The sequence below is a fragment of the Emydura macquarii genome, unplaced genomic scaffold (assembly GCF_026122565.2).
Source record: "Emydura macquarii macquarii isolate MOO-44397 ecotype Brisbane River unplaced genomic scaffold, CSIRO-AGI_Emac_v2 contig_1483, whole genome shotgun sequence".
NCBI lineage: Eukaryota > Metazoa > Chordata > Testudines > Chelidae > Emydura > Emydura macquarii.
The window spans coordinates 5,066,766-5,080,859 of NW_027131620.1; the positions used below are offsets into that span (position 1 = coordinate 5,066,766).

The window sequence follows — 14,094 nt, forward strand, 5'->3', positions numbered from 1 at the left end:
CAACCCACGCGGATCAGATAGCGGACATTAGCTGAAAACGTCCAAGTAGAAATTGCTTTGAAAGCTCCCGGGGCCCTGCAGAATCTGACAGCATGGGTCTGACAGACAGGGGAAAGGTCAAATTTCTACCCTACCCAAGAGGAAGTGAGCCTCTCGAACACAGAGGGTGCCACCTGTGCCAGCCTCACGTGCTGCCTCTTAAACCTTCTCCACTCTTCTTTCACAGGAGGATTTTCAGCCTTCTGCCTCCTCGGTCTAATTGGGATAACATACACGTCCTCGAATAAGAGCAAAGCCCCAGAGCTATCTTCGCTAAGCTGCGCTGCTGCCCATTTCAAATATCCCTTCGGAGCCTTATCCATCATTATTATACACGCTACGCAGCTGAGTTTTTCTTGCCCCGCTTGCTGAGTATTCTGGATTCTTCCCAGCATTTCAGTGCCTCACCATCATATTCTTTCAATTTATTTACTAAACTATGCCTCAGATTGCCCAAGTTTAAGGACCTCTCTATTCGTGACTGGGTCACTGTGGACCGTAGTTCCAGAGGGTGACATACCAATCTGTGTTCTATTCCCAGGCCAGGTATTTCACCCTTGGGACTGGGAAAACCCAGCTCACTGTGCAATCAGAGTCCCCCTCGGTATTCCCTTTGATGTCACCTGCCAACCTGTTCCTAAGAGGTTGGTCTCTGAATCACCATGCTGCACAATAACGCCAGGTCGCATCCTCTCACGCTCACCCAGCATTACCGCACAAGGCTGCAGTTTCAGAACACAAGCATTGAAACGCAGTGTCTGGATCAGATCATTGTGTCCTTCAAAACAAATGCAGACTAGTGGTAACCTCAGGTGGAGGAGGAATATTAGCCCAGGGAAAGCAGGTGGGAATGTCTCATTTTACTCAACCAGACTTTTGAAAAAACAGTCTTGGTAGGTCTGAAAGAGAATCCTATCCCATCCTCCTCAGACAGAAGGATGGCAGCTGGCTTACAAATCCTTGAAAGTGAGCAAATAGGAAGATCATTAGGTCTACAACACAGATATTAAAGACTTCAGTAGGTCCCAAAAGATAAGCAATGCTACAGGATATCCCATTACTATGCATGAAGAGTTGTGTATATGTGCTTTTGTGTTACCGTTATTGTTAATATAATACATAACAACAACTTGCATTAGGGTAGCACCTAAAAGTTCCCAATCAAGGATCGGGGCCCACTGTGCTAGATGCTGTACACAAATATAATGAAAAGACTGTGCCTGCTCCAAAGACCCTACACTCTAAGTGTAACAGAAGAGACAACAGATGGCTACAACATCTGTGTTGTTTCTAAACCGTGTCTTTTGTAAGAGAGCACAATGCATGAAGAGTGATGGATTTTTTTTTTTTTAAAGATATGGCTGATGACAGGGCCTGTGGTCTGTGAGACGCAGATGTCCTGTAATGCCCATTGAGTGCAATCTATCTGCATAGGTGGGTTGAGCAGGGACGTGGTCCTGATTAAAATGAACTGGCTGTGTTCAGCTCAACCCCTTGGGAGTTCTGTAGTTCCACCAGTACACAAAGGCAGTCATTTTTCTTTTGACCTTTAAGGAGGCAGTATTCTCCTGGGGAGGACTGAGAAAGCTGCTGTTCCTCAAGCTTCCTGCATAGCCTCCGGATTCTAGGGCAAAACCCTCACTTCACTGGCTGCCCTTCGATTGCTGTATTTCTTGCAAAATGCTGCACACCATTTAAAAAAAAAAAAACTTAACGGCCTAGTCTCTTTCTCTGTAAAGGGATGCTACCAAGAAAGGGACAAGAAAACGACAAAAAGAATAGGAGTCACTTCTCATCCCATATATACATCATGTTCTGCTTTCTCTGATCAAAGCATGCGTGCACCTGCTGCCTAAGATGCAACACAAGCTTCCATTCAGAGGAGGGCCTGGAAGATTTTTGACGCATCATTGGTATTTCATGCCGCAAGCATTGGTTTTAAGAAGAACATCAGAGCGGGGAGGAATCATACAATTAAGCCAGGGCTCGACAAATTTGTTTTGGAGCTAGGAGCCAGCCCAAAAATTAAGGAGCCAGACAACATGGGCTCAGCGGCAGGGCGCCCTGGCCGGAGTGCAGCAGCCGCTCTCCCCTCCTGGCCCTGTCCCTTTCTCCCGCCCCTTTCCCACAACGTGGGCCCAGTGGCGGGGTGCCCTGGCCAGAGCATGGCAGCCGCTCCTCCCGCAGAATTACTAGGTGCCAGAATTAAATTTCTGGGCACCATGGCGACCTGGCACCCGGTGTTTGTCGAGCCCTGAATTCAGCTGAATGATTTTTCTCAGGGTGCTGATTTCAACTGGGCCTCAAAATAGAGTGAGAATCTTTCCCATAACCCTGCCCAGTCCCTCTCTTCGCTACCAAGATACCCACTGTCTTAGCCTTTCTCAAGCCATTGGGACCACAAGTCTTCTCAGGGCTCCCCGGGGCAGCACTGTCTCTTTGAAACCACCTCCTCCTCGTACTTCACTTTTTCCTCAATGGCATTTTTTTCTTTTAAATTGAGAGAAAGATTTTCAAACACGTTAGGCATCCAGCTGTGCACGCCAAATCCATTCCCAGCCTGTGCGCAAATTATTCCGATTGCGCATGCAAATTGGGTAACTGCACGTGTAAATTAAGCGTGCATTCTGGCTGTGCAGCTGCATGCCTAACTTGCAGAGCATCTGGCCCTTTGCGTGAATTAAGTGGCGGTGAAAAACTGATATCCATGACACATGAAGTCCCCTATTTACTCACAGGAAAGATAGGTCACAGGCCGCAGCAGTGCAAGATACACCCCCTTCACTCCCCAACAACGTGTCTCAGACTTATTCCACCTCTAACAAAGAACAGGAAATGTATACTTTAGGGTCAGTTCTGTCCTTGGCCAGTCTTCTGAGTATGCCAACCAGGACACCAACCAAGTGCAACGTGCAGTGGGTTGTGTGATGTGGATCTGGTCTGAGATCACTGCTCAGGTTTGACAATGTGGAATTCACGCCTTGAAACATACCTGTTTATTGAAGCAACTAAATAGCTTCAGTTATTCCTCTCTCCTGTACAGTAGCATGACGCAGTGAGACGGTTGCATTGATTTCCCTTTCTGCTGCACAGCACTTTGAGGCTCACCTCAGGTAGCTTTATACATTATTCTTCATTATTAATAAAACCAGGGCTTTGGATTCCAAGACAGCCATTTACTCAGAGCTTCGCCAGCTCAGAAAATGCAAACCCAACAGAACGAGTTTATTCTGCAACGGCTACTGGGAACTAAGAGGAGAAGGAGCAGATCGCGGATATTAAATGACTCGTATGCCATTCGCTGGTCAGAGGGTATTAATTAAAAGGACCTTTGGGGAGGCCACTTTTTAGCTTCATTCTGTTGTACCAGATTCACATTTTCCCTTGGAGCAGAGTTCGATTGCAGGGCTCGCTCTCATTTTTGTAAGTGTCCCCATTGAAGAGTGACTTAGCAATTAGGTCCCCAAATGATTTCTCACCTTCCTTAATAGATAGCATTTTATAAACAAGTAACATTCATTAGGCAACATCTAGACAGACAGTGAATTAAACAGCCTACCAAAAGTCAGTGCAATCTGTTCCAATATATTCCTGTATTCTCTGACAGGAAAAGGGAATCTGCATTTCAAGGTTATCAAAAACTATTGGCTTACAACATACACCAGCCTGCTTTCTTGAGCAGACTGCAAATCTATAATGCATCAGCCAACCAGCACACTTGTCTGCAGCACTGGGGACCCTCCCAATACAGTTCACTTGAAGTTAAACCAATGTCGGCTTTATATGCAGTAGTACTTTCCCAGACCATACAATGCCTCACACGGCACAAAGCACACCCAGCTGAAAGACACAACTACAGATGTATAGGGAAGATGTATAGGGATGTATATGTTAAGACAGATCTCATAGGTTATGAAGATTTTTTTCATGAGGCTTTTAAAAGACAGAGCCCTCATCACCAGGGAACCGTCACTCAGTGGGTTTATCTGCAGCCGTGTCTAACGAGAAGGGCATATCACAAGTTATAATGCATTTCTTCACTGCTCCAAATACTTGCTAAAAGTGGATCATTTGAGCCTTCCATCAATTCACCAAGAGCCATCAGAGATGCACAAGCAACCAATGCACCAAAAGAAGTCCTAGCGTGCAATCCTGCCTCCTCTGAAGGCAAAGGGAGTTTTGTTATTGACTCTCATGGAGCCAGGATTTCACCTCTAGAGTGCCAAAGCAAAAATCACTCCAGGGCAGGACCCAGATGCCATCTCACAGCTTTGCATGGGAGCGGGAGGAGCACCCGCTGTGACGCTGGCTGGAATAGGGGGGGCCTTGAGGTGTATGCAGGAGCTCAGATTACTCCTTCCCACACCAATCTCGAGTTGGGGGTGTCACGCTGGCTGGATTGGGGTGCGGGGGGGCATTTATTATATTTTTTAACATCAATACTTCAGAATCATAATAGTTCATGTGAGATAGGCCATGTCAGGTACCGTTAGAAAGGCTATCATGTGCTAAGTAAGATGATGATGTTTGTGTTCATGGGTTATGTGTGTAATGGAAGTTACGGATATGTTTGATATATCTGTATTTCATATTGTGCTGTGTTTCTGGGCCACACCCCAGACAGGATGGCTGCAGCACTAGCCTGCTTAATGGTCCATTAAGGAAATTCACAGCTACAATGGGCCCAGGGGGAGAAGTCAGGGATATATCTGATGAGTCGGCAGAATTTACTCATGTGACCCTGGACTCCATCTTATTCCTGTAAATTTCCACAAGCAGCATGGCAAAGACCAAAGGACATAAAAGGCAGGTGCCCGAGATCCATTTTGTCTTTAGTCTCCAGCCTACTTCTGGATCAACTCATCTACAACTGAACTGAAACTGTGAAACAAAGGACTGAGACCCATCCAGGTACTGGATGTGCACCAGAGGGACTATACAAGCCTGCAAACTCCACAATTCTTTTAGAAACCTGATATATATGGACTTTCAAATCAATTGTATGTGTCTGATTGATTTAATCCTTTAACATTTCTCTTATAGTTTGTTTCTTTCTTTTTATAATAAACCTTTCGTTTTAGTTACTAACGGATTGGCTGGCAGCGTGGTATTATGGGTAAGATCCAAACTTATATTGATCTGATACTGTGGCCAACCCTTTGGGCTCAGGAGAAACCTTTTTGGTAAAGAGCATAGAGTTTAAATAACTGATCTCTTTACTGGACCTAGTGTCCGATTGGGAACCAGAGACTGGAATGCAGTAAAGTGGGCTGTGTATATTTTTATTTTGTCTTCTTGATAACCAGTGTGGGGAATCAGAAGCACTGTTTGTGGCTGATTGGGGAGTCTGACTTCAGTGCCACCCACCAGTGCTGGGAGAATCTGCTCTCCTTTTACAGCCTGCCCTGACCTTGGCATTTTCAGGTGGCTACTCTAGGCACGGACAGGTCACACTTGCATATAATTGATGTTATTAGTCTTTCACATGCACCCCTCTCCCTCAAATATTTTACACAAAGATACATCCACTGGGCCCTAAATTCCTCAGGGCATCTACTGATATTGGCTGCCTCCATTTCTGGCTAACCCATCTGAAACACCTTAAAAGAGGACTGGCTTTCAGAGGGCAGGTGCTCAAGACCCTATACGGTGTCTTAGGTTGATCACCCAAAATCACCAGTCCCTTAGTTGGTCCAATAAAAGATAATACCTCACCCACCTTGCCTCTCAAGTCACTTTTAGACATTTGGGCCTGGGATGTCCCGGTTGGGGTTGTTCAAAGCTGGGTTATTAGTCTGTGACTAGTTCTGGAGACTTCCCTTCCCTGGAACCCTGGAGAATGCACGTTGATCACTTACTGGGTCTGTGCAGAATAGAGACAGTGTCGCTCCGAGCTCCATCCTTATAATATGCCCAGATGGAGATCTGATATTCTGTGTTCTTTTTCAATCCTGGCAAGCTCGCAGCAGCCAGGTTCCCAGCAACAGACAGCTGTAGTGCGGAGGAGAGATTCATGGAAGTAAGTGGAGTTCCAGGGCTAGCCGCAACTACCTGCTTGAGTATGGCACCTCCACGGATCAAGTCCTGAACTACCTGTCTGACTCTGAACCTGTCACCTGGTGTTGTTACCCAGCGTGTGTAGAAAGGTTAAAATGCTGCCCCTGGAGCAAAGCAGGAGACGTGAGGTGTTTTGTCACATATCGTCCCATTCACGTCAGCCCAGAAGCTAAGGACTGTCTGGAAACAACTATATCAATGGAAGACCCTCCAGAGACAGTGGGAACCCCGGTAAGCTAACAATTAACATGTAGCAATGGGAGGCGCCCAGCAAGCTGAACGGGTGAACTGAGCATGGCTTTGCAGCAGGTGGACAACGGGCAGAAGTGACAGAAGGCAGTGATAAGAATTGGGCTCACAGAGACATGTCACTTACCTGGGACTAAGACAAAAAGCAAGAAAGAAAGGAAGTGAGGCCGGTCCCTATAGCAGCCTGACTTTACCCTGGCTTTACCCAGGATGAACTATGTCTTAACCGTGCCTTACTCATGCTAACCTAAGGACTTTCTCAGTGCTATATTCCAGCTGACTAATAAACCCTATTCTGTTTTGAGGAGGTGCATGGAGTTACTGCTGGCGTATCCTTGTGACCCCTTGGGGCCTGGCACACTGAAGGAATCGTCCCAAGGGACTGCTTAAAGAACAGGGCACAGCACAGATCCTGTAAATCCAGGACGCCACCTCACAATCCCCAGGCCTACTTTGTACCATACCTCCTGAGAGTTCCCTTCTCCAAGTGCATTCCATTTAATCTGATAAACAACCACATCAAAGGCAGGGGCTGCTTCCCATTGCAACTGGGCATTGTTTCCAGGGAGCTCAATCACCTTCAGGCCACCGGGTGGTGGAACCTTTACTGAAAGACACAAAGGAAACAGGCTTCAGGAGCGGGTGGTACAGAGCAGAGGGTCAGGGAGCAGAGTCACTTCTTCAGACCCCAAATGACAACAGCTCCTCATGAAGGACGGGGATAAAATAGCTGTAAACACTAATTACAGACGATTATTGTATTTGTGAGAGAACATCTTCAGTATTGGCTCTGGGCGTGGGAAGACGCTGGGACTGGCTTTCAAGGACGACGAGGTTAGTATCATGCCATGGACTAAAACCCTGGAGATTCAAGGGAGTCTCTTCTGGTGTCTTCGTTACGTTTACAATTTTGGATACATTTGTTTAAACTTTAGAGCTCTGAGAAGTTCACAGAGCTCCTCTCAGTGGCTTGGACCAGCCACAGTATAGACGAGGGAACCTGAGCCCCATCTAGTCATATAAATAACACAGCTGGGTACATACAAAGATCCTGCACATTTAGTTTGAGTTTTGCCCATTGGGTTTGCTCTCTGTAAATATTCCAACACGTGCACATTTTAAGACTGAACACAATGATACCCACCCAGTTTTGAATTGTACAAATCTCCCCCCCCCCCCCCCCCCGCCCCCCCCAGTTCGGTGCGTTCACTGCAGGGAGGCAGCCAGGACATGTGGTAAGGGTTTTAACCTGGCTTCATTAGTCAAATTACATCCATGGTTCCTGTCGGTTGACAGCCCAGTACAGTCACTTCACAGCCCTGGATCCTTTGCCAATTCTTGGGGTGCTCCCACCACAGGGCGGGAGCCAATCATCACACTAGGAGATTCTCTGGGCACCTCCGCCCGCCTACTAGCATCCCTCCCCCTTTCAGGGGTTGAAGCAAGAGAGAACCTCGATCCATAGCCAGCCCTGCTGTGAAGTGCATCGGTGGGGTGGTCCCCCCAGGGCAGTGTCCCGTGTCCTGTTTCGCATTTGTCCCCAGGGGGTTAGACATGATGCCCCCATCTCACAAGAAGATGCCCTTAGGATACTATCCATGTTACCTCTTTGGATCTGAAGCCTAACTCAGGAAGTTCCTGTACTGAGCTCCTGCCAGAAGTTGAAACAACTAAATGACTCTCCCATAGGTCCAAACTGTGCCCTCTGGGGGTGGGGGAGTATGCCAGCCCCCCGGTTACCCAAAACCTAATCCCTAGGTTTCACTGTGAGACCAAAAAACCTGACCAGTCTCAGTCACTCTGGTGATATGGGGAAAAATTTCTTCCCAGCCCCAAAGCAATGACTAGTGCTAGATAAGGGATATGGGCACTGACTGCTGGAAACCAGCAAACAGAAAGTGACCCTGAGCATAGGGTGTTTATCATGGCTCCAAATCTCAGGAGACCTCCAGCCCACCCAGGAAATTCTGTGGGGCTGGAAATCTCATAGGACCAGATCCGTGCTGTGTCTTTTGCCCTCTCCAGCAATGAGGCTCAATGTGGGTGGACCCATTTGCCTATGCTCGTTGCAGAATCGGGGCTTTAGGAGTTTACACTTGAATGTGCAGCTCAAAATTTACACGGTGGTCGGTTAGTTAAACAAGAGGTCCAATCAGGAATCAGAGCAGATACCACATGACTTAAGCATCACTGCAGGTTCCAAATATCTTCAATCTGCAGAGCAGCAATTATTTGCTGTGAAATCCATGAATAATTTCAAATCCTGACTTGTATGTGAGGATTTCACAGTCTGTTTGTGGATGATTCACAAATGGGAAAGCAGGAGGAATTTGCTGAATAACTTAATTATTGCCAATTATTTACCCAGATCTAGTTGTGACCACTGGGCCCTGCATAATAAGAATTAAGTGTCTGTTTTCCCCCTAAAACTGTGAGAATTATTCTGCATTTCTATTTTTCTTAAAATATTTTCTATTGCCTTTTTCAATTTGATGTCCCGGGCTGGTGATTGGGAAACAGGGAGAGACACATTCAATTGAGGGAAGAAATAGCAGGATAGCTTGAAGGTTCCAAGCTCTCTCGTGTGCAGCAAAGAACAGGGTACACCAGCTACAGATGGTGTTAAAACTCTGAGCAGAAACAGGTAGAAAGTGCCGGAGGAAGAAGGTCAATTTTGGGAAGGACAAAATGAAATTTAGATGGGAGGAACCGGGAAAGTGACTGAGGGAAAGACCTCCAAACGGACGTGGACAGCTAGCAGGAGGGGACAGAAAGAAAAGCAATAGAGCATCCAGAGTTAAAAAGGGCCAAAGAAAGAGAAAGGGAGAGACAGGTACGCAAGAGCAATCAATTAAAGGAGATAGAAGATGACTGAAAGGCAGAGGGGTAACATGGGAATGGAGTGTTTGGGATGGAAGGGGGGGATTGAAAGAGACAAAAGGAAAGGGAGAAGAGACACCCCTTGACTGACAGTATTATTTATTAATTCAGATTTTATTAACTTCAACAGCAGAACAGGGACGACTGTATTTGTCTGTTTCACTTGCAGAGTTTTCCTATACAAATCAGGTGCAGCCCTCTGTGGGTATGTCTCAATGGAGCGCTCAGTGGTGCAAACTGTGCATGTCCCTGACCCCATCTTCCACCACCAGGGAAAGGGGAGGAGGGAAAGTGCTGCTGGGAGCCTGTGCCAAATCTTTCTGGAGCTGTTACGAAGCTCTGCCGTGATCTTGATGTCAAAGGCTCCATCCCATTAGCATCCCCCTGACTGCCCGGCATTACATTTAGCAGATCTCAGGAGACAGCAGAGGGCTGCCTGCACGCTGTGCAGAGCTGCACACAGTTCCTGAAGTGCTGGCAAGACCCAGCGGGGTGATGAGTGTCTGGGAGTTGGAGGCGTACGGAAATGGATGAGGACTCTGGTCAAAATCACTTTGTGGAGTTTTCACCTCCTGGAGCACTCCAACTGTGCGCTCAGCTAAGGGAGCGAGCGACCACCACGAGGAAACACCAGGCCTGCTACTGCCGAAAGGAGACTTTCAAAGGGCTTGCCCACCATAACGAATCAGCATCCAGTGCTGGCTTGGCCTCTGCTGATGGAAAAGTAACAGTTTCTAGCAATTACACAATCCTCAGGAGTGACAGAGACACAAACACGATCATTCCCCTGTCTTGTTTAAAAGCTGTCAGCCAGCATCTCTCACCAATCCTCCTTGAGAGGCCATCACAGGGGAGTCTGGCTCACCAATGCAGCTACCATCCTTTACACTCCTGTCCTGTATGACTGAGAGGTACATCGAACTGGAGCTGGAGGTGCAATTTCCAGCTTGTCTAGACATACGTGTGCTTGCTCTGATCCAGCTAATGCTAAAAATGAATGCGTACCCACAGCAGTGCAAGAAGTGGGATGGCTAGCTGCCCAATCCTGCCCAGGACCCTAGTTCGGGTGTCTAGATCCTCCCACCACCCATGCAGCCATGGATACACATCCATTTCTAGCTAGCTCAATCAAAACTAGCACGTGTACGTCTACCCCAGCCGGAAATGACAGTTCCAGTTCCACAATAAACGTATCCTCAGACACAGGGATATGTTCTGTTCCCAACTGCACTGATGCAAATCCCAGAGTAACTCCACTGAGCTTCAAATGCAGCTGGATGAAATTTTTTGGCCGAACCTTTTTTTTCAGCCAAAGATGCAGAGTGGGGGATACCAAAACATTTTGCAAATTTGTGTCAGTTTCACATTGTTCATGTCAACCAAAATGGCTGTGGACATCATGGGAGTGAGTGGTAATAACACGTCCTATTTAGAAGGATCCTACTAATGCAAACTATTCAATGAGGGGTTTGAGTCCCACTAAGAACCAGGTTCAGTGCTAATGAGACTTTCAGCAACACTGGGATGAATTTTGGCCAAGTCTGGTGGAAAAAAATCTGCCTGACATGGGCTGAGAGAGATACTGAGGAGGGATTGAAATCTTCAGGTAGAAACCAGGCAGAACTCAACAATTTCAGCCTCGCTTTGCTCTGAGTTCTAAGGTTTATTTGAACCAGAAAAAACCTAGGTGCCAACATCCCTAAACTGCCTGGGTCCAGAACTGAAGGCACTTAACTTTACGATGGACCTGGGAGCAAACACCTATTGACTCTCACACTCTGCCTCTCCCCTACTTACACGTGGTAACGTTGCCTGTAAGCGGAAAGGAGTCGCCCTCCTTATAAATGGAGCTAACTCTAATGAAGTATTGCGTGAGAGAGGACAGAGGTTTCAGCACAGTGGATGATGCACTGCTGGGAACTTCGACCTGCAATGAAGCAGAAACGTCAGGGTTAGGACTGCGGCATGGAGCCAGGGCAGGGAGGGACTTGGAATTCAGGAGAATGGCACAAAAGAAACCCATTTCAAGACACGGTCATTGTTAAAACACGGCAGGCCTGTGAGCAGCCTGTGTCAGGACGGAGCAGGGTTCTTGACAGCACACTGGGATGGTGCCTCTTATGCAAAAGGAGAGATGGGGAGGGCTTAATTAGAGCCATACGGAGGATTTGGAAATCCAATATGAAAGGTTAAGACCATGTGAGGCAATTCAGAAGGCCCATGGAAGTGCCTGCACGTATGGGCCTGCTGTGCTGAGAGGATAGAGAGCCCTGCCATAACTGTAGTGCTGTCCTGTTTCCCTGTTATCCCGTCTTCTGGCAACGCATGGGGTCACACTCCTGCACGGGACTAAACCAACTGACGAATCAAGTCGTAAGGGCTCCCTTCTGCTCTCAGTTACACCGGTGTATCTCTGGAGTAACTCCGCAGCCACGCTCCATCGCTGTTGTCCTGGTTCAGGCACATTACTGCATCTTCTAAGCAAGCACTTGCCTCCCCAGCGTTGCTCCCTCTGCTGGAGATATAGGTCACCCGGTGAGCTCTCACATCACGCGAAGCCGCTTCCCAGCTGACCTTCACAGACCCGTGGCTGATCTCAGAGAAACTCAGGTGTCTGGGAGGGCTCAATGCCACTGCAACAATAATTAGCAAAAGGACGTGATGAAGACTTTTAAGTCTATAATTGTAAAGCCACTGGTTGCCTCCTGCTGCTACTTCATCTTAGCCATTGGACTTTTCTACTGTGAGGAGGAAGAGTTTCTTATTTCATGTTACACATGTCTGTGTTGCCCTGGGAGGATGTCTAGTTGTATGGGTAGAGAAAGGGTCAAATCAACCCACCTGCTCCCCAAGATACAGAGAGCTCAAAACTTTCAGGAACTTCCAATCTAGATCCTGATCCTAATTTTGTCCCTGGTCCCATTCCTCAAGTGGGCCAAACCCATGGGATAGATGCAGCATGAGAACCTAGGAGGATAAAGATAATAGATGTAGATATGTAACTTCGGTTCTGAACACCCCCAAATTTGGAGCCGTTTGGATACAGATCTGACCTCCCCATTCTGAATTTCAGGGAGATTCAGTCACATTTTGCCTGGACAGAACCACTCACTTTCTATAACCCTATAACCTAGACTAGAGTTGTCCATGAGAAAGCTTATCATACAACTAGGCAGTACCCTCAGGGAACCACATACATTTAGTATTAGCCAGGGAAGAGCGAGCCTATTTACCAGCTATGTGAAAAATACATGAAGCATCTCAGTGAATAAGTCTCTCTTGCCAATCGTGCACCACTCATCCAACTGCATATGCTCCTGCCTAAGGGTCAGCAGAGTAAGAAAAAGAAGCAAAACTTACGGGTGGTTTCGTAGATGTTGGCTGGATCACTTGCCTCTTCCCCAAACATTGCATACACAGCTACCGAGTACTCAGTGCTGGGAGACAGCCCGTCCAGCAGAACCTCAGGCTGTTCCACTTTCACCTACCACAGGATAAATAAAGAGTGATGCTCAGAGGGGCATTCTGTGGGGAGGCTCTGCCGCAGTTGGCTGCCCACACCACCCTTTATCAAACCAAGAGCAAAGCAGGGCTACAGAGACCGGAGGTGAAGGCCACAGCTTCTCTGTCTGTCTCTCTGGGTACATCTACACTTCGAGCTTCCCAGCTCGAGAAGACAAGTTTGCACTAGCTCTCATCAAGTTAACTCACTGCAAATAGAACAGAGCCATGGCAGCACGGATGCAGGACAAGCTAGCTGCTTTAAGTATGCATCCACAGGGTTCGGGCGGATTTGTACTCAGGACGGCTAACTCCTGCCACTGCTTGCCACTGCCCATGCTGCCATGGCTATACCACTATTTCTAGCATGCTAGCTCAATGGAAGCTGGCGCGAATATGTCTCTTCCAGCTAGAAATGACATCCCCAGATCCAGCTGTAAGACACAGCCTTAGCTGTAACGTTCCTCACCAGCCACGTAGCTGTGTCTTTGCGCTCAATGCGTCTCAACCACCCAACCCAATAGACATCAAGCAGAGTGCATGCAAACGCGAGAGCCGGTTGGGAATTTTTACACCGGAACATTTTTTCCATCAAAAAATGCCACTTTGTTAAAACCAAAACAGTTCCCAAGGCAAGGTCGGTTTCGATTAATTTTCCAACTTAAAAAAAAAAAATGGAAAAAAATGATATTTTCTAAACAAAAAAAGTTGCAGTGTCTCACTTCGAAGTGACTTTTCATTTCAAAATTCACTTAATTTAGACTAAAACTGGTTAACAAATAGAAAAGGGTCAAAATCAAAATGAAACATTTCGAGTGGTTTTCAAAAAAGGTTTTCAAAAAGGAGGCTGGATAGCCATCTGCCTTGGATGGTTTAGGCACAACAAATCCTGGATCTTGGCCAGGGGTTAGACTAGATGATCCTTGAGGTCCCTTCTAACCGTATTATTCTATGATTGAGACAAACTGGATTTTTTTCCAATCTGTCCAATCATGAAAATTTGAGATTTTGATTTTTTGTCCCGATTTGGGATGGAAAACATTTTTGAAATCTCACAGGTTCTTGTGGAATGGAAAAACCATTCGCTGCCCAGCCCTAGCATACGTTACCATCTCCCCCTGCTCACCACACTCTGCCCTTGCTTCTGGATGTACAATTCTGCTAAACAGAACTGAATGCCAGTCCAGCTTGCTTAGGTTACGGGTGGTAGAAGTGCAGCGGGGAAAGCAATGATACATTTTGCTGAGATACACTTAATTGAAAATGCAAATTTGTTTTCATTTTCATTTAAGTTATTCAGGTTTTCCCTCAAAAAGCTGAAAAAAAGATTCAGTTTACTGAAAATGGGTCTGGGAAGGGGGGATTGAC

At 46.9% G+C, this 14,094-nt stretch overlaps 1 protein-coding gene across 1 annotated transcript in view; it reads right to left on the reverse strand.

Annotated features, from left to right (window-relative positions):
• Positions 1 to 14,094, reverse strand: part of COL20A1 (collagen type XX alpha 1 chain) — an 84,171-nt gene that overhangs the window by 39,810 nt on the left and 30,267 nt on the right. Inside the window, exons 14-18 of the mRNA XM_067554092.1 lie at positions 12,586 to 12,709; positions 11,719 to 11,858; positions 11,023 to 11,152; positions 6,810 to 6,952; positions 5,898 to 6,030 (exon numbers count right to left, since the gene is read on the reverse strand). Coding sequence (XP_067410193.1) covers positions 5,898 to 6,030; positions 6,810 to 6,952; positions 11,023 to 11,152; positions 11,719 to 11,858; positions 12,586 to 12,709 — 670 coding nt within the window. The remainder of the gene's footprint in view (positions 1 to 5,897; positions 6,031 to 6,809; positions 6,953 to 11,022; positions 11,153 to 11,718; positions 11,859 to 12,585; positions 12,710 to 14,094) is intronic.